The sequence below is a fragment of the Phacochoerus africanus genome, chromosome 1 (assembly GCF_016906955.1).
Source record: "Phacochoerus africanus isolate WHEZ1 chromosome 1, ROS_Pafr_v1, whole genome shotgun sequence".
Classification (NCBI taxonomy): Eukaryota; Metazoa; Chordata; class Mammalia; order Artiodactyla; family Suidae; genus Phacochoerus; species Phacochoerus africanus.
The window spans coordinates 285,858,071-285,875,576 of NC_062544.1; the positions used below are offsets into that span (position 1 = coordinate 285,858,071).

At 59.8% G+C, this 17,506-nt stretch overlaps 1 protein-coding gene across 2 annotated transcripts in view; it reads left to right on the plus strand.

Annotated features, from left to right (window-relative positions):
* Window positions 1–16,736, plus strand: part of SLC37A1 (solute carrier family 37 member 1) — a 55,333-nt gene extending 38,597 nt beyond the window's left edge. The window contains exons 14-21 of one of the 2 annotated variants that reach the window (XM_047797280.1): window positions 754–816; window positions 1,295–1,380; window positions 2,499–2,547; window positions 3,736–3,809; window positions 6,601–6,679; window positions 12,659–12,756; window positions 16,206–16,270; window positions 16,630–16,736. In XM_047797280.1, coding sequence (XP_047653236.1) covers window positions 754–816; window positions 1,295–1,380; window positions 2,499–2,547; window positions 3,736–3,809; window positions 6,601–6,679; window positions 12,659–12,756; window positions 16,206–16,270; window positions 16,630–16,645 — 530 coding nt within the window. In that variant the 3' untranslated portion in view covers window positions 16,646–16,736. The other variant, XM_047797287.1, reaches the window with a different exon arrangement.
* Window positions 16,737–17,506: the final 770 nt, after the last annotated feature.

Sequence of the window (17,506 nt, forward strand, 5' to 3'; positions counted from 1 at the left end):
GGGGTCCCCGGGAGGTGTGGGCTCCAGGTCATGTGACACCAAGGAGCAATTTGGGACATGGGGTTCCAGAACGCAGACCACACCTTCCCAGCCATTCGCAGGGACAGGGGCTGGGGGCAGTAGCGAGCTTTCTGGGGGTTCAGAGTGCCTCCCCTTCTAGCAACCTCCACAAGCCACACACAGTGTAGACAGGTGGGCCTGGAGGGGCTGGCCCCACACCCTCTTCCCAGCATCGCCTCCTGTGATCGCAGAAGGACGCGGGGGTGAGCTGGCGGCACCCCCAGTCTGAGGTTTTGTCTGAAAGGAGCAGATTCCCTGTACCTGCCCTTCGGGAGGCCAAGCTGAGCCGGCCTGCGGGCTTGTGCAGCATCCGGCAGCCAGAGCCCCGGCTGAGCATCCTGAGAGCCAGGCCCCTCCTCTGCAGGAGAAGCTTCCAGGGCCTCCCAGGTCTCAAAGCCGGGGCCGCGGGGTCTGTGTGCAGGCCCTGCCTCACCTTGCAGGCTGCGTCCGACTTCACGGCCACCGAGCGGGTGGGCCGACACCTGGACTGAGCTGGCGGCGGGTCCTCGGGCTCGTTCTTGCTGTGCGTCCTCCGCCCAGCAGGCCCCCTTTCCCCTCCACGCGGATACGAATTAATCTCACCATCTGACAATGGCAACTTGGTTTAAATCGTGCTTACGATACACGTGAGTGTTGTGCGTGGCTCCTGCCTGGCGGTGACACCCCCGCGGTGACACCGCTGTCGTTTCACAGACCACCTGGACGTCAAGAAGGCCGGGGAGCTCTCCACGCTCTTCGACGTGGGCGGGATCTTCGGTGAGTTCATTACCTCTTGCTCTGCTTCGACAGAAACGCTCAGGACGTGTGAACACCCGCGGCCTGGCCTTCTTGGAGTTGACTTCCTAGAGGAGGCCCCCGAGCCACCTGCTGAGGGCAGGTCCCCTCCCCAACGTGGGCCTGGAGCTGCTGCCCCCTGGGCACCAGGCGCAGGCTTCACGATGGGCCACAGGCTGGCCATGTCAGGACCCCCACAGGCACAGGCGCTTTGGGGCCAGCCTGGAACTGCACCCCTAGACCGCCCGTGTCCCTCCACTGGGAGGGGCCTCGGGCCACGTGACCACAGCCCCGAGGCCCTGGTGCCAGTGCGTCCTGCCCGCAGCACGTGGGAGGGGTCGGGGTGGAGGGCGTCCCCTTGCTGCTGCGGCGGTGGCAGCAGCGGCGCAGGTCCTGCTTCCTCTCCCGGGGCCTCGCCCTGGTGCCACAAGCCCCTCAGGCCCCTCCCTCTGCCTTGCAGGTGGGATCCTGGCAGGTGTGATATCAGACCGTCTGGAGAAGAGGGCCTCCACCTGCGGCCTGATGCTGCTGCTCGCGGCCCCGACGGTGAGCCCGGCCCCTCCGCCTGGTCCCCTTCCCCTGGTCCCCTTCCCCTGCGCACGTGTGTGTGCACACTCGCCAGCTGTGGGCGCAGCCCAGTCAGGGCTCTGGTTTCTGGGAACCCGCCACCGTCTCAACCCCGCTCAGCCTCCCCCTCCTGGATGCACACGGCCCCCTGCACATGGCACACAGCACCCTGCACACGGCCCACGCCCCTTGCACACGGCACACGCCCCCTGCACCCGGCACATGCCCCCTGCACACAGCACACGCCCCCTGCACACAGCTCACCACTGTTTCTCACTCTTCCTTGGCTTCGTGTCCCCTGAGGACACCCCTTCCCTGCCCCTCCCCCGCAGGCTTTGGCCCATTCTTTGGGCTCCCGCTGCAGCTGCCGCCCCGCCTCCCCAGGCAGCATCGACCTGCCCGTCACCATTGCTGGCCCCGCTGTCTTTCGGTCATACCTGACCTTGAGCAGGGGACGTCCCTGTGCCTCAGTTTCCTCTTCTGAAAAATGAGGATGACGGCGGCACCGCGTCACAGTGTGAACGTGGGGACCGGGTGAAGCATCCTACGTCCCTGCCGTTTTCACAACATCACGCGCGGTAGCATCACCTGTCAACTTGCACTGTAATTATTTGCCCACCTGCCACACCCCTGGGCTGTGACTGTCCCCAGAACCGAGCCTGGTCCTCCACCTGGGGCTGGACACTGCCCAGCATGGGCATCAAGGAAACTTGACTCAGAAGCCCTGAGCCTGGCCCCCTGGCCACCCTGCCCTGCCGTTCAGGGTTGATGGCCTGGGAGCGGACAGTTAGACTCTAGGACACAGAGCTGGGGGTGGGGGGCCCCCAACCAGGGCCCCACCCTGGAGCTCAGAATGTGGGCATCCCAGGGTCCCCCAGCTCACCGGGCCACCGGACTCTGTGCGTCCAGGACCAGCCCGGGGACAGTGCGCCACGTGCTCCGGATACCTGTCTTCGAGCAGCCGGCCAGCCTTTCTAGGGGTTTCCACCGTCTGGGCGGCTGCCTGAGAATCACTCTTCAGAAATACCGATGCCAGATAACTTTGCAGCTCCTCGCAGTGAACCTGAGTCTTTCTCCTGTTTTTATGCCGTTCGCAGCTCTACGTGTTCTCTGCTGTCAGCAGAATCGGTCTGGAAGCCACCATAGGTGAGTCTGCAGGGCCTTACGTTCCTTTCACACGCATTTTCGGATCCACGCAGCTCTGCAAAATGAATAAAACATCGGCAGAGAAGCGTGCAGCCGGTGTGCCGGGGTAAAGTCATTCCCGTGTCCCGCTGTGGGTGGGGGCTTGGGAGGGGCCCACAGGGACTTCTGCTCTTGGGACCTGAGGCCTCGAGTTTAAGGGTAAGCCTGGGCGTGCAGGCCCCCGGTCTGGGGCAGTGAGCAGCCCTGGATGCCCAATGGCAGGAAGCCACTCAGCGAAGCCACATGTCACCTGGAAGGGGACAGGCAGGGCCACAGAAGCCGAGACCTGCACCCCCAGCGTCTCGAGCCCGGGGTGGGGGCTAGGGGCGTCCCCTTTGAGCTGGTCTGTCAGCACCGTTCTGGGCGCGGTTGCAAAGCACTGGAGGTCTGTTTTTAACTCCCTGCAAGCAGCGCGATCAAATGATGGCTCTGACACTTAGTAAATATCTCTTCCGCTCTCACAAGCCAGCAGCGGGGGATGCACAGATGCAGGCTGTGTGACCCCATTAAAATTAGCCGCAGGGCAGGTTGCTGACGCCAGGGATGGTGGAGCTTCCTGTGGCCCCTGGGTCCACAGAGGAATATCCACTGGAGGGTGGTTCAGGAAGGGAGCCTGGGGGCCAGGTCAGGAGACTGCATTTCAGAAATGGACCCGGTTGTCCCGACCGTGGGGAGCCGGGCTGGGCAGGGGCTCCGGGCTCCTGGGGGCGGCCATCGGCAGCTGTGGGTCGGAGAGAATGTCCTTTCCACCGCAGATGAGGCCGTGGCGGGCATCAGCATCCGGGCGCTCACCCGGTCACGTCTGTGGTTACATCTGTGTGACGGGGAGTCCCACTACTTCTGGGCGCGGCCCCAGCTGCTGCCCAGGAAACAGGGACCAGGTCCCGGAACGGAGCTTGACTCTCTAGGAAAATGTGGTTGGACTTATGAACATACCTGGGGCAAGTTTAAAGGGCGCTTTCTGTCTGTGACGCTGGCCCAGCAGTGGGGGCTCCCGGGTGCCGAGGCACCTTGCCCAGGCCGGCCTGCATCCCACTCAGGGTGGGACCCGTGTGCGATGCCCAGCTGGCTGCCCGCGGGGGAGCTCGGATGGGGAGGCCCTCCCAGGGGGTGCTGCCTCCTGCTGACCCCCCGGTTTCTCTCCTGCAGTCATGCTGCTGCTCAGCGGGGCGCTGGTCAGCGGGCCCTACGCTCTCATCACCACCGCCGTCTCCGCCGACCTGGTGAGTGGGGGCAGCTGGGTGCAGAACCAGGCCTGGTGCTGGCGGGCCGGCCGCCTCTTCCACGCGTGGTGCAAAGGACTGTGCTGGCAAAGGCTCTGTTTCTACGAGCACCCTGGCACGCGAGTGGTGTTGATGCTGAGTCTTCTGAAGCCCGCGAGGGCAGGGGCGGCCTTGCTCTAAACGAGGGACTGAGCCGAGGCCAGCGGCCCATGTGCAGCTGAGGTCCAAAGCAGCGCCCGGTTGGCTCCTCTGAGCTGCCCCGCAGCCCCCGAGGTGGGGGGCCGTGTCCCCCAGAGCCCACCCTCAGGGCCCCAGCAGAGCGAGGTCTGCCCCTCCCCTTCATCCAGCCCGCTCTGGGTGCCCCGTCTGTGCCCAGCCCTCTGCGGGCCTCGGCACCACAGGGAGCAGCCCGGCGGCGTCCTGTCCCTGGGGGTCGCGCTCAGGGAGGAGGGCAGCGTGGAGCAGAAGTGGGTAACGCCCAGGCGTGAGGGCAACCCAGCGCCCTGGGGCCCACGGGACGCCGGACTGGTTCCTCCTGGAGGAGGGTGTGGATGACAGGTGACATGTGACTCGCGGGCCCAGAGCGACCCTCAGGGCGCAGGGCCGTGTCGTCTACGTGACAGGAGAGTTTTCACGCAGACGCGCGGCCCTGAGACACCAGCCCCTGTTGGGAAGCATCTCCAGTCATAAATGCGAGAGAGGAGACGAGGGTCCTGCCAGAAGCCTTGTGCAGACCCTCTGCCCTGGAGGAGGGGCACCTCGGCCCTGGGGGTGGGCTCTGCACGGGGAGGGCGGCGTGGGAGGGGGAAACAGGGTCACGTCTCCCGGGAGAAGCCGGCAGCCCCACCCCTGCCGGGGTCACTGTCAGTACCAGAGTGACAGGTCAGGTTGATGGCGTGGACGCCTGGGAGGAGGCCAGGAGACGGCCCTCACCTCCTCCGTTGTCCCCCCAGACCCCACACCCCATCCGACCACCAGAAACAAGGCAGGTTAAGTCAGAAGCTCCCAGCCAGGAGGAGCCTGTGGAGACGCAGTCATCAAATGTCACATGGTGTCCTGGGCGGGATCCCAGGACAGAGAGATTGCATTCGGCACTAGATAAAACCCAGGGCGTCTGAATGAAGTAGAGGTTTTCTTTTATTTATTTATCTATTTTTGTCATGTCTTTTTAGGGCCACACCCACGGCATATGGAGGTTCCCAGGCTACACGTCCAATCAGAGCTGTAGCCGCCGGCCTACGCCAGAGCCACAGCCATGCCAGATCCAAGCCGCATCTGCAACCTACACCACAGCTCACGGCCACGCCGGATCCTTAACCCACTGAGCAAGGCCAGGGATCAAACCCGCAACCTCATGGTTCCCAGTCGGATTTGTTTCTGCTGAGCCACAACGGGAACTCCAAAAGTATAGGTTTTAGTAATGCGTCAGTATTAGGCCACTCCTCCTGGTAAATATAGCCTGACAGTGTCAGATGTTAACACCGGGGTTTTGCCGCAACTCTGTCTTCTCTTCAAAGCCTTTCTGTGAACCTAAGACTTTTCTAAAATTACAAGCTTATTTAAAGCCATAAGCAGTTCCCCAAAAGTGGACAACAGACTCGCGGGCAGGATGGAGCTTCCCTGCGGCCCCAGCAGCCCCTTCCCTCTGCGTCCGCCAAGTCCTTGCAGCCCCAGACCCTTGTCCTGGGTGAAAGCCCAGGGGGCCCGGCCTCTGCAGCCCCCACACCTGCTCCCGCCTGAGCCTCGCCCTGTTGGAGCCGGCGCCCTCGTGCGCTGCCCCCAGCATCCCAGGCTCTTTCTCCAGAGAGAACGGAGGTCCTGCCCCGACTGGTCAGTGGAGGAAAGCCAGGGGAGAGGCCTGGGGGTCAGGCTGGTCTTTTCCTGAAGCCCACATGGGCCCGGGCCCAGCTTCATGTTGACCGACTGCTCCTAAAACTGCCTTTACGACGCCATCCATGCTCCTGTCGGCCTGAGCACAGAAGATTCTGGAAGGAGCCGCCCCAGACCGGCAGCATGTCTGCCCCTGTGGGGTTGGAGGGCAGTGGGGGGACAGGTACAGACTCCGGAAAACGTGGGTTCTGGGGCATTTCCACTGGTTCCTTATTTTCGGTTCTGTGTACACATACCTGTGCACAAGCTCTTATGTTTTACCAGCTTGGCTTTATCTTCACGGTTTTCGGCTTCCAGGCACCATTTTTCCTGATTGACTCCCTTCCTCTCATGGTCCTCAGCCTGCACTTTCTCCGCAGGCCTCTGTGGGGGGCTTTTTGAAAACCAGAGCTCCTGTGGGTTCTTCACTTCAAACCTGCACCCCCTGCACTGGCCTCGTGCCCTCTGACCCTCATCCCTGGCATCTGCCGTTAATCGGGTGGACTTTTAGGTACTGCACAGCCGCCTCTCGCGTGCCACAGGGGCCCCAGCAGAAACGTGGGCGCGGGCGTTAACGTCGGCACAGCTTAGGGACGGGGCGGGCGCCGTTGGCTTTTCTTTTCCACGTTGGCACATGCGGTGCCTCAGTGAAGAGGTGGCTGTGCTGAGCCCAGCTTTGTCCATTGGCGAGAATTCTAGTCTTTTTTTCACTGCAATACACTGGGACAAGCATTTCTAATGATCTTTTTTTTTTTTTTTTTGCTATTAAAAGCACTTGAAACTTTGTGTCCTTTTCCACGGTAAAGCTGGAGATGGAACAGAGCTTCAGTTTCCAGATAGAAATAGCCTGTGACGTGCTTTGCGAAGGGTTTGGGGGGAACCACCCTCTGACGTCACACATCCGCTTTTCCCTCTCTCCTAGGGGACTCACAAGAGTCTGAAGGGAAACTCCCACGCCCTCGCCACCGTGACGGCCATCATCGACGGGACGGGGTCTGTGGGTACGTGGCCCTTCTTAGCCCTGACTGGCGAATGGCGGTCGTGGGGGGACCACGTGGGTCCCATCTGATTAGCGGATGCCCAGGATGCCCGTTGCTCTGGTGTTGTTAGGATCGGCCGGCCTTCTTAAAACACAAGCAGATCAAACACACACGCAGACCCGGGGGGCACGGGCCACGGGCACTGCCTGGCCTCTTTGGTCGGATGATCCCAGAGGAGGGTCGCACGTGGGGCTGGCAGGACGGGTTTTCTTCGGGGTGGAGGGACGTGTGCCAGGTTTTCATCCAAGCCGCTGGGCCCCTGACGAGGTGCCACCGTCATTCCAAGAAGGACAGGATCTTATTTAAATAGAAACACGGGTAAACAGACGGGCCCCGAGCCCACGAGACTCGGGGTGTTCCCAGCCCCTTAAAGGGTCTTGGGAGAACGCAGTAGCATGTTCTGGAGGGGAAGAGGCGGGCACAGCGAGCGAGCCCCTGCTCTGAGCTGGGAGGGGACAGGCAACCGGCAAGCCTGCCCAGGTCCGTGCGTCACAATCTGACAGCCGCGACCTTCCTCGAGCCGCGTGGGGCAGCAGCGCCCTGGGACGCTCCCTGCAGGACCTGCCAGGCGCTGGGTCCAGGGCCCTCTGTGGAGACACAGAGCTGAAGCAGGCGCTTGGCTGGTGCGGCCCCCACACCTGCTGGGGAGGATGCTGGGCCGCACGCTGCCATGTCACCTGCTGCCCCAGGCCCTGGCGCAGGGGACAGTGAGGGCAGGTGCAGGCACGTGGGGACGGCACCGGGGTGTGGGACACCCTCAGAGCAGGAAACGGAGCACTTGCAGACGAGGGCGGCTCTGTGGGTGCAGGACGGGCACACGAAGCTCCCTCTGCCCCCAGAGATGCTTATCCCTGGGCCGTTCCAGGGCCTGTGGTCATGGATGCGTGGGAACAGCCACAGTCCATTTCTGGACGCCCACTGCTGTCTTCCTGATGCTGCATCCGAGGTCCTTCCTGCCGCCCTCCCCTCCCTGCTCCCCGCACAGCTGCTCAGCCGCCCCACTGCCCCCAGTGCCCTGTGCTGAGACCCCCCTACAGGGGAGCTGGCACTTTGGGGGCTTTATTCAAATGGCAGCTCTCAGTGGGACCCTCAACCACCTGTCTGGGGCACATGGCCCCCTCCCCCCACCCAGGCTGAGCCACTCCCCCCAGCCAGCTCTCCTGGGGACACGTCCACCCCCTCCTCCTCCCCCTGACTGGCAGCCCCAGCAGGACAGAGTTTGCCCCACTGAGACGGTGCCTGGGACAGAGCAGGTGCTCCAGGTGAGGAAGGAATTGCCCGGTGGCCCGGAGACTCTGTCCAGCCAGGCGGTCTCCCGTCCAGGGCGTCGGGTGCAGGTGAGGGGTCGGGTCACAGGCCCTGCTCATGCCACCGCCCCCAGGGGCTCCAGCACATGCCTCACGTAGCAGCCCTGCTCGGTCCAAGACATGCCAGGCGAGGTGACACTGCTCAGAAGGCTGTGCCCTGAAGTCGTGCCCACCCCGTTCTTGTCCTTGACACCAGTGCTAGCATTTTGCTGGCTGGCGTCAGTGGTCACCGCTCTGATGTTCGCAGGGAGACCGTTTGTTCCCTTTGGCGGCATCTCCTGGGGACGTTTCTCAAGAAGGGAAGTGGCAGGGTGCCAGGCCCTGTGACAGTGTCCACAGCCCCCAGCACTGTCCTCCTGGCTCGGGTAGCACAGGAGAAGCTCCCTGCGGCCTGGAGGACAGCGGTCAGGCTGAGCACTCGTCCTGGGCCAGGCGTTCTCAGGCCTGTGCACCCTGCATCCTCCTCTCTCCTCTGTGTCCCCAGAGGCCTCTGTCCCTGAGTCAGTCCAGCTTCTACCGTGAAACCCTTTTCTGAAAGTGAATTGGGAGCTCAGCTGGCAGCCCTGGCTGCATTTTAAAGCAGATGGAGAGTTAAAAAGAAGAAAATGATGCATTAGGTGAAAAACAACGTTTTTCTCCATACTCTTCTCAAAACAAGAGGACGCAGAGGTCTCTAGCCCAGAGTAGAGACTCAGCGTCTATCCACAGAGAAGGCTCTGAGCTGCAGGAGCAACCAAAGCCTGCTCCAAATGCCTTCCTCCCAGAAAAGGGCAGAGGGCAACTCAGGCCTCATCTGACCCCTCCCTCATCTGCACTAAATGCTGTCCCTCAGTGGTCAGGTGGGGACGCCCCAGGTCCACCAGCCCCACTGCTCCAGCATCAAGGAAGCGGTAGTCATGGAAACGGCAGGCAGGTGTCTCCCTCACTGTTGCTCTGTTCGGGGGCTGCCCTGCTGGATGGAAGGGGAGCCAGACCCAAGCAGAAATGCACGGCTCCAGCAGGAATTCTGTTCCGAGGGGCATTTGCCCCCATGTGTTTATTAAGTGCTGTTGGTTTCAGTGGAGGTGGAGCTTGTGAGGTGTGCACAAGCCAGAATCAGGCGGTTGCCGTGACTGGAGCGGATCTGTTTGGTGGTTCTCGGGGCTTGGAGCCGCACCCCAGTGGGCTGCGAGGCTTGTGCTTATGCAGAGCCATTACACGGGGCCCTGAATTTCTCCTAGTCAATTTTTATTTTATCCCAATTAAACATTATGTAACTTTAGAAACCCGAGAGTCTTAGAAATGTATTCCAAGGCAAAGCGACCTGCCCCACCCCACCACCCCCCCACGCCCACTTTCTGCTGTTCCCAGCAGGACTTTGGCACTGTTTTCTCAAATCCCCCCACAGACACGTTACGTGTCTTGATTCATCACCTGACCTTCTCTGCTGTCCTGGTGAGGAAGGCGGGGGGGCCCTGGTCTTTCCCCACCCCCATCCTCCTCCGTCTATTTACTCTCCCGCCCTCTTGAGCCAAGAAATAAACTTTAACTGCACGTCCTTAATACGCACATCTTTGTTTGACCCCAGAGTCACACGTGTCTCCTTTTCTCCTTTAGTTTAAATTTCTTTTGCAGCCATGAGGGGTGCTTCACCCTCTGTCTGCCACACGGCTCCCCTCTGTGAGCCCCCCATCTTGCCCACGGAGGACCCCTGTCTTCCAGGTCCCATGTTTACTGCCACCCTTTGGTGGGACATGTCTTCTCGTTGCTTCCCCAGAGGAGGTAGAGCTGAGAGCTCGGGAGTCTGCAGGGTCAGGCTTCAGCCAGCTCCCTAGGTGGATAGTCTGTCTGGGTATAGAAGTCTAGGCTGAGGGCCCTTTTTCTCCAAACTCCAGCTCTATCATCACCAGGGAGAAGCCCATGGTCATCCTCAGCCCTGGCCTCCATCTCCCACCTCTGACCTCGCCCTTCAGGGGCCCAGGGCTCCCGTCTTCACCTCTGCAGCCCCACTGCACCCCCCACCTTGTGCCCTTGGTGCCCTGGGGCCCACCCCGTCTGGAGACATGTGCTCTTGTCCTCTGGGAAAGTGTGCTGTGCTTTTTTCTTTGACAAACTTCCCTTCCTGGGTTTTGTTTTGTCTTCCTGGGAACCTTGGTAGTCAGATGTTGAACTTTCTGGATTCATCTTCCATTTTCTTTTTTCCTTGCCTGCCTGCATCTTTATTCTTTTCTTTGCTTTTCCCAGAGACGTTCTTGGCTTGACTTTGCAATTTCCGTACTGAACCTTTCGTTTTAGCTGTCGCAGCATTCTCTCTGTCAGTGTGGTCTGCCCTTTCAGCGTGTCCTTTCTTCTTGGATGTGGCGTGTGTGAGATTGAATCGTGTGAAATTGCTGAGGTTGGATGGGTTTTCAGGTACAAGAGTGGGAGTTTCCTGTGGTTTAGCTTAATGTCTGTTAGTTCTCTGAGGCTCTTGCACTTTCCTGAGAATTTTCTTCTCTCCACGTTATTTCCTCCAGCTTCCCCTCCTCCCAGTTTGTTTGCTTTCATGTTGAGGCTTTCCTCAGACACAGGGAGACACAGGGGAATCTTGCCTGCACCCCCCTCCCCGCCCCGTATATTCATATTTAAGACTGAGCTGCTAAGCACTCACTAGAAGCCCTTTCCGCATGGAGGCATGTCAACCACTGGACTTTGGGGTCCAGCTGGAGACCAGAGGAGACCCTGGGACCCACGGGGGTGTGCACCTTGCTGCCAGCATCCTTACCCCGGGATGCAAGCCTAAGCCTCTGCCCTCCTGGGTGGAGGAGGGGTGGTCCTGAGTAGGGATGCTGAGGAGAAGCCGGGGGTCCCAGGAGGTGGACAGTCATGTCTAATAGTTCATTGTAAGAGTCTGAGCCGGAGCTCGCTGGTGGCTCAGTGGGTTAAGGATCCAGCATTGTCACTGCTGTGGTTCTGGTTACTACAGTGGTGTGTGTTCAGTCCCTGGCCCACGAACTTCCCCATGCCACAGGTGCAGCCCCCCCCCCCCCCCCCCCCAAAATGCCATATAGTTACTTCTCCAATTATAAAAGAAGTAAGTGCTCTTTGTCAGCATCTAAAACAATATTAGCCCATCTAATCTCTCGGAGATTAAACCTCAGTTGGTGACTTGGTAGGAATTCTTCATACTTCTCCATGTACCCAAGCAGTGAGCCATCCTACACGTATATCATAATTTATTCCAGTCTCTCTTAGGAAAATAACCAAACTGCTGTGACAGACATTCTTAAATAGATATCTTTCAGCATGTTGAGGAATATTTGCTTTCTTTCGTTTTTTTATAGTTTTTAAAAAAATTATCTTGACATAATCTGAGACTCACAAGAAGCTTCAAAGATGGTACAAAAGAAATCATGTGGAGTTCCCATCATGGCACAGTGAAAACGAAGCCAACTAGGAGCCATGGGGTTGCAGGTTCAACCCCTGGCCTCACTCAGTGGGTTGAGGATCCAGCATTGCTCTGAGCTGTGGTGTGGGTTGCGGACACGGCTCAGATGCTGCGTTGCTGTGGCTGTGGCGTAGACTGGCAGTTTTAACTGTGATTCGACGCCTAGCCTGGGCCCATCTGTGTGCCAAGGGCGTGGTCCTAAAAAGCAAAAAGAAAAAATCATATTTGTATTATCATAACCCCTCTCTCCCCACCATGTTTATAATACACACACACACATACGTGCACACGTGCAACTTATGAATATACACGTGGGTATTTCTTCCCGATCCACTTGAGAATAAATTGCAGGAGTTCCTGTCGAAGTTCAGTGGTAAAGAACCCAACTAGTATCCATGAGGACACGAGTTCAATCCCTGGCCTCACTCAGTGGGTTGGGGATCCGGTGTTGCCGTGAGCTGTGGTGTAGGTCACAAGTACAGCATTGCTGTGGCTGTGGTATAGGCCAGTGGCTACAGCTCTGATTAGACCCCTAGCCTGGAAACTTCCATATGCTGTGAGTGTGGCCCTAAAATGCAAAAAAAAAAAAAAAAGAAGAAACTGCAAACATGCAATAACTATGTGTTTGCTGTGTATTCCCTAAAAACAAGGAACTCTTGGTGTAACCACAGTGCAGTTATCAAAATCAGGACATGAACATTGAAACCGTGTTAGTATCTACAAGCCTTGTGCCTATTTTACCAAATGTTTTTATAGCAAAAGACTGTCTAATTAGATTCAGATTGCTTTATAATAAAATTTAAAAAAATTTTTTTTTTTTTTTTTTGGCCACGTCCCCAGCATGCGGAAGTTCCCGGGCCAAGGACGGAACCTGCACCACAGCAGCGACAACACTGAATCCTGAACAGCTCGGCCACCAGGCAGCTGCAGTTTGTCATACATTTATAATGGGATAGCTAGATGAAAAGGGTGATCATTTTAGTGTCAAGACATATTTCTACGTTTCTTTCTGCAAAAAAAGCCAGTGCCACGTCCGCCCTGGCTGGTACCAGGGGCCGAGCGTTTCGTCCCTCACCGGCCTGGGTGGAGAGGAGCGTTTCCTGTCTCATCTGTTTTCTTTTTAGTCCCGAGTAAGGGGCCGAGCGCCGTCTGTGTATTTACCGGGCTGGGTGTTTCAGGCGGTCACCTTGCATTCGCTCCCTCACTCCGCCGTGTGCCTCGTTTCAGGGGCGGCCCTGGGCCCGCTGCTGGCGGGGCTCATCTCGCCGTCTGGATGGCACAACGTCTTCTCCATGCTGATGCTCGCCGACGCCTGTGCCTTATTGGTGAGTCGGCCCCTTTGATCCAGGAGCCTCCAAAGCCTGCTGGCACTTCTCCCTGGTCCCTGGGGAGTTGGGGATGGTGACTGTCCCAGGGTCCCCGAGTGCTCGCGGCCCAGACGTCAGAAGCAGCAGCAGCAGCTTCCAGCAGGCACTAAAGAGGCCTTGGTTCCTGAGCCTGCGGGTTCCTGTGCAGCCCAAGCAGGCTCCCGCCCCTCTGATCTACAGCGTCCCCCTGTGGCATGGGCAGAATAGTGGCACCAGGGACAGGACCACAGTGGGGATTAGCGGGGACAGGGCACTGAGCTGGCCTTCCAGATGGTGCCGATCTGCCCCCTTGTCCCTCTGGCCCCCAGCTTGCCACACTGGGGAAGCAGCCTGGCTGCCCACCCTTAAAAAGCTGGAGGAGAGGGGAGGGGCTGGGCCGCTCCACCCTCTGTCCCTGTGTCTGTCCCCTCCTGTGCCCTGGGATGGAGAAGACCCATCTGGATGGCCCAACACTGCTATGTCCACCGTTCAGCACAGCCACCACACCCACTCTTACCGGTCACCCCGCGCCCAGGGTCCCGGACCTGAAGCCACCAACGCGTCTTGCTTCACCGGAAAACTGATATTGATCCCAATACAGATGAGTTGAGGATTTTGGAAATATCACCTCCATCAATGAGATGGAAGTTTTATATTTTAATTCCCAGGCGTCCTAAGACCCGGCTCCCCTCATTTCATACAGAATCAAATACCAGCTCTCAACTTGGGAACCTGGGAGGCTTGAGAAGCAGCTGCTCAAGGAAGCCAGGGCACTTCCACTAAGTAGCAGCATCATTAGGGCTGTTTAAAGACGGAGCCTCCTCTGTTTAAGAAACACCAGGTGCTGCATCCATTAAGCGTCCTCTTAATGCACGGCTAGACTTGTAGGAAGGGAAAGCCTGTCCCCAGGACCCCAGAATGGAGGGGCAACATGAAGTAAGTGCCCAGGCTGGTGCCAGCGCAGGGGAGTGAGTTGTCAGGCTCAGGAATTGAGGGCTGCCCCCGGAACAGGAGACCGGGTGCTGGGGTGGCTCAGATGGAGAGCTGGACGTGGGGCCCTCCTCCAGCCCGGACCCCCGGGCTCGGCGGGCAGTGGAAGCGTGTACCTTCGCACATGGGCACAGAAGAGAAGCGGGACCTGTGCCACCAGCATGCTCACCAGATTAGGGAGAAACTGCCTTGAGACTCTTTAGCCACAGACCTGCCTCCTGTAAGCTTTAATTTTCAGAGTAGATATTACACACGTATCAAAACACAGGGCAACATTGGTCCCGGACCGGGGCCACAGCTGGTTGTTAGGCAGATGCCAAATCCCAAACCATCTGAGTAGGTAGAAGCTCATCCCCACAGCCAAGCCCAGCTGAAGGGGAGCTCAGCCCCAAGGCAGGAGGTGGTTAGGAAATGGCCTGCGCGGAAGGGGGCGACAGGCACGGTTCTAATGGACCCCCACACACACACTGCAGGAAAAAAGGTTATCCGGTAAACCATGAAAACAAACACAGTTAATATGACTAAAGATGTCACAGAAGGAACTGTGTTCGTGAGAAAAGAACAGACGGAAAAAAGAGCTGGTGAGGTACAGATACAAGGAAGTCGTCTGGATGCAGCTGCAGAGAGAAAGACGAGAGTGTCAGGGAACAGACGGGGCGGATGGCCTGGCACAGCCCACGGGGGTCCAGGGAGAACCCACTGTTGAAGGAAAAGAGCTGAGAACCAAAGCAGCCACTACAACGCCAACGCCGCGGGAAAGGGCCCAGCAGACAGCGGATGGACCGACTCTCCAGTCACCGGCGGACTTGGCCTGGCCTGGAACTCCGGACTGACTCCGTTATTGACAGGAAACACACCCGAAATGCCAGAACCCAGAAAGGACGAGGGGGAAGATAGACAGCAGGCAGACAGCCACCGTGAGGCTGCAGGACTGGGGAGGCCAGGCGGCCACCAGGACCAGTCTTTTCAGCCCAAAAGACCAGAGACACCACCTCTTGGCGTCTCAGTGGACCAGTTTCCCCTCCTTCCAAGGCTGGACCTCGGTGAGCCCAGCAGGTCACGTGGGGACCTCAAGACCAACTGGGCTGTGACCTCACCTGGGGACCGTGACGGCGCCCGGGGACCGTGACCGCACCTCGGGGCGAGCACAGAGCCCCGAGCCTGCCCCTCCGTCCACACCTCCCATCACTCGGGGCTGCAGCCCCCCCGGGCAGGCTCCTGGGAGGGCACTGCCCAGGGACAGCCACGTGTCACGTCTGAGGAGCTGGTGTCTGACCTCCAGCGTTGTCGGGGCTGCACACAGGGCAGCCCAGCCCTCTGGGAGCACTCGCCGTGTCCTTCCCTCCTTCCGCCAGAGAATGGTTCTGTGCTGGTCCCACTGGGTGGGATTCTTGTCGAGGGCTCAGCAGGCGGCGGGCGCTGGAGGTTCGGACTCCCGAGAGCAGATTATTGAACCGGAACGCGACAGTCGCCGGCAGCCTGGCCTGTAGCACCTGCCGAGTCCCCACACGCTGGCTTTGGGACAGAGCCATCGTAGGGGACCCGGGGGCTCCTCCTGAACCTTCAGCACCCTGCCTTGCAGCGCCCCGGCCGCAGGATGGCACCGTGTGGCTGCGGGTGGTGTTAAAGCAGCCCCTTGAAGCTCTCCGGCAACACCCCCCGCCTCGGGCCTCGGGCCCGGGGGCGCCCACAGCTTTCCAGGAAGCAGGACCACCTGAGCCAGAGTTTCCCTCAGGAGCCCCTGTCGAAACCTGGGCACAGCTCGCTATGGGGGCACCGTTCTGGAGGGGCTGCCACGCTCGGGGAAAACCTAGGTCCCCGCTGCACGCAGCTCAGCTGGGGCGATGCGGCCGCGCTGGTCAGGACGCATGAGCTGACTCCGCCCTCTAAGCCATGGGCAGGAGCTGCCGATTCATTTACCTCGAGACCAAGGCCAAGGCCACGGACCAGCAGCGGGCTCTGGGGAGGCCTGGCCGTGCTCTCCCAGAAGCTTGCCCGTGGACCAGGGCTGCCCAAGGATGGCTCTGCAGGCTGTCCATGCCGATGGCTGGTGACAGCTCGCCTGCCCTCCAGAGTCACCCGTGCAGCGCTCCAGCCTCCCCCAGTGTCCCTGTGACCGTGTCCTTACTCACTTCCCCATGTGGGCATTTTATGATTGGACTGGCTTCAAGGCACCCCTGCCCTGGGACCAGGCCCTCGGGATGGCAGTGCCCGTGAGGCCCCCGCTGCTCCTCTGCTGAGGCTCTGAAGTCCTTCGCGTTCTGAAGAAGAGGCACCTCCACGGGGCAGCCCCCCCACCCCGCCCACTATGCACTTGAGCGCCAAGCCGGGTGGGCCCCCAGGGGCATGGCGGGCTCCAGCACCTCCCCGGGGACAGCACAGTGTCCGTGCAGGGTCTCCCGGTGGTGACAGTGGCCTTGTCTTTGTTTTGGGTGCAGTTCCTGGTCCGCCTCATACACAAGGAGCTGTGCTGCCCGGGGTCGGCGACGGGAGACCAAATTCCGTGAGTGCCCCCAGCGTCCCCGCAGCCCAGCGTGTCTGCCTGCCAGACCGGCTCGCCCTAAAAGGAGCCAAAACCTCGCTCGGGTCCCTGTCACTGCGTGGCTCATCCACGCCCATTTTTTCTTTCCCAATAAACGCCTGGGGTGGACGCAATCCAGGTCCATCTCCCCTTAACGTGCCGTGAAGAGGCGCGAGGGATGCTGCCTCCTCTGCTCCTCTGAGCCGCGGCTTCCGGCAAAGTCAGCAGCTCAGGGCTTGGCCTGGCCCCCCCGCCCCCGCTCTGTCCCCTGGGGAGCCCGAGGCACCCCGGGCTCTGGGCATCAGCACAAGGTGACCAGCTGCTGTTTCCTCCTCTTCCAGGTTTAAGGAGCACTAGCCACTCGAGCCCGTGGAGGGAGGCTGGGCCTGCCCTCCACACACGGTCTTTCAAGGAAAAGTTCGAATAAAGGATCCTGTGTTGAAAAGAATGATTTCCCCTTGCCTTTTGCACATTCACCTGGAACAGACACAAAAGCCACCTTGAGAATTCCTGGTACGATTCTGGCCATGCCCTGGGGCCCGGGGCAGTGCTGGGGAAGCTGGTGGGCAGCGCAGGCTGCCGCCCGCCCACCGAGCCCCCGACGCGCAGGCCCCTCCAGGGCGCCAGGCGGCTGCTCCAAGGCGCGAGCGATGGCAGCCGGGACCTGGGTGCGGCGCCCGGGTGCCTCGGTCTCTCTCAGGTATTTCAACGCAGGCTGTCAGAGCACACGGAGCCAAAGGGGCGGTCGGGATGCTGCAGGTGGGGGGTTTCGGGCCACAGAGCCCCGCCTCCCTGGGGACCCACCTGACACCTGCATCAGAACCAAGACGGAACCCAGACCCGTCCCACCACCCAAACGATGTCCCAGCACTTCCTCCTGCTCTGCGCCCCCCCTGGAAACGTCCAAGTGAGTGGGGGCAAGGCCATCGACGGACGGGAGGACTGAACGGCCGCCACCGATCCCCAGGGGCCACGCCACCACTGGCCCCATTCGGGGTCCGGGGAGGATGCGCTGAGGCCGGGCCTGGGGCTGGGAGTGGCCGGTCCCCAGCCCAGCCCTCTGTCCCCGCCGCCCGCCCCCCGTGCCACGCGTAGACCTGAGCCTGTTCTTGGCTCCGCAGCGCTGGAGTGGATTTATTTATTAAAACGTGAAATGTGTTGCAGAAGCTTAAGAAACAGAAGAGGCATCCTGTTATTTATTAAGACAAACTCTGATTG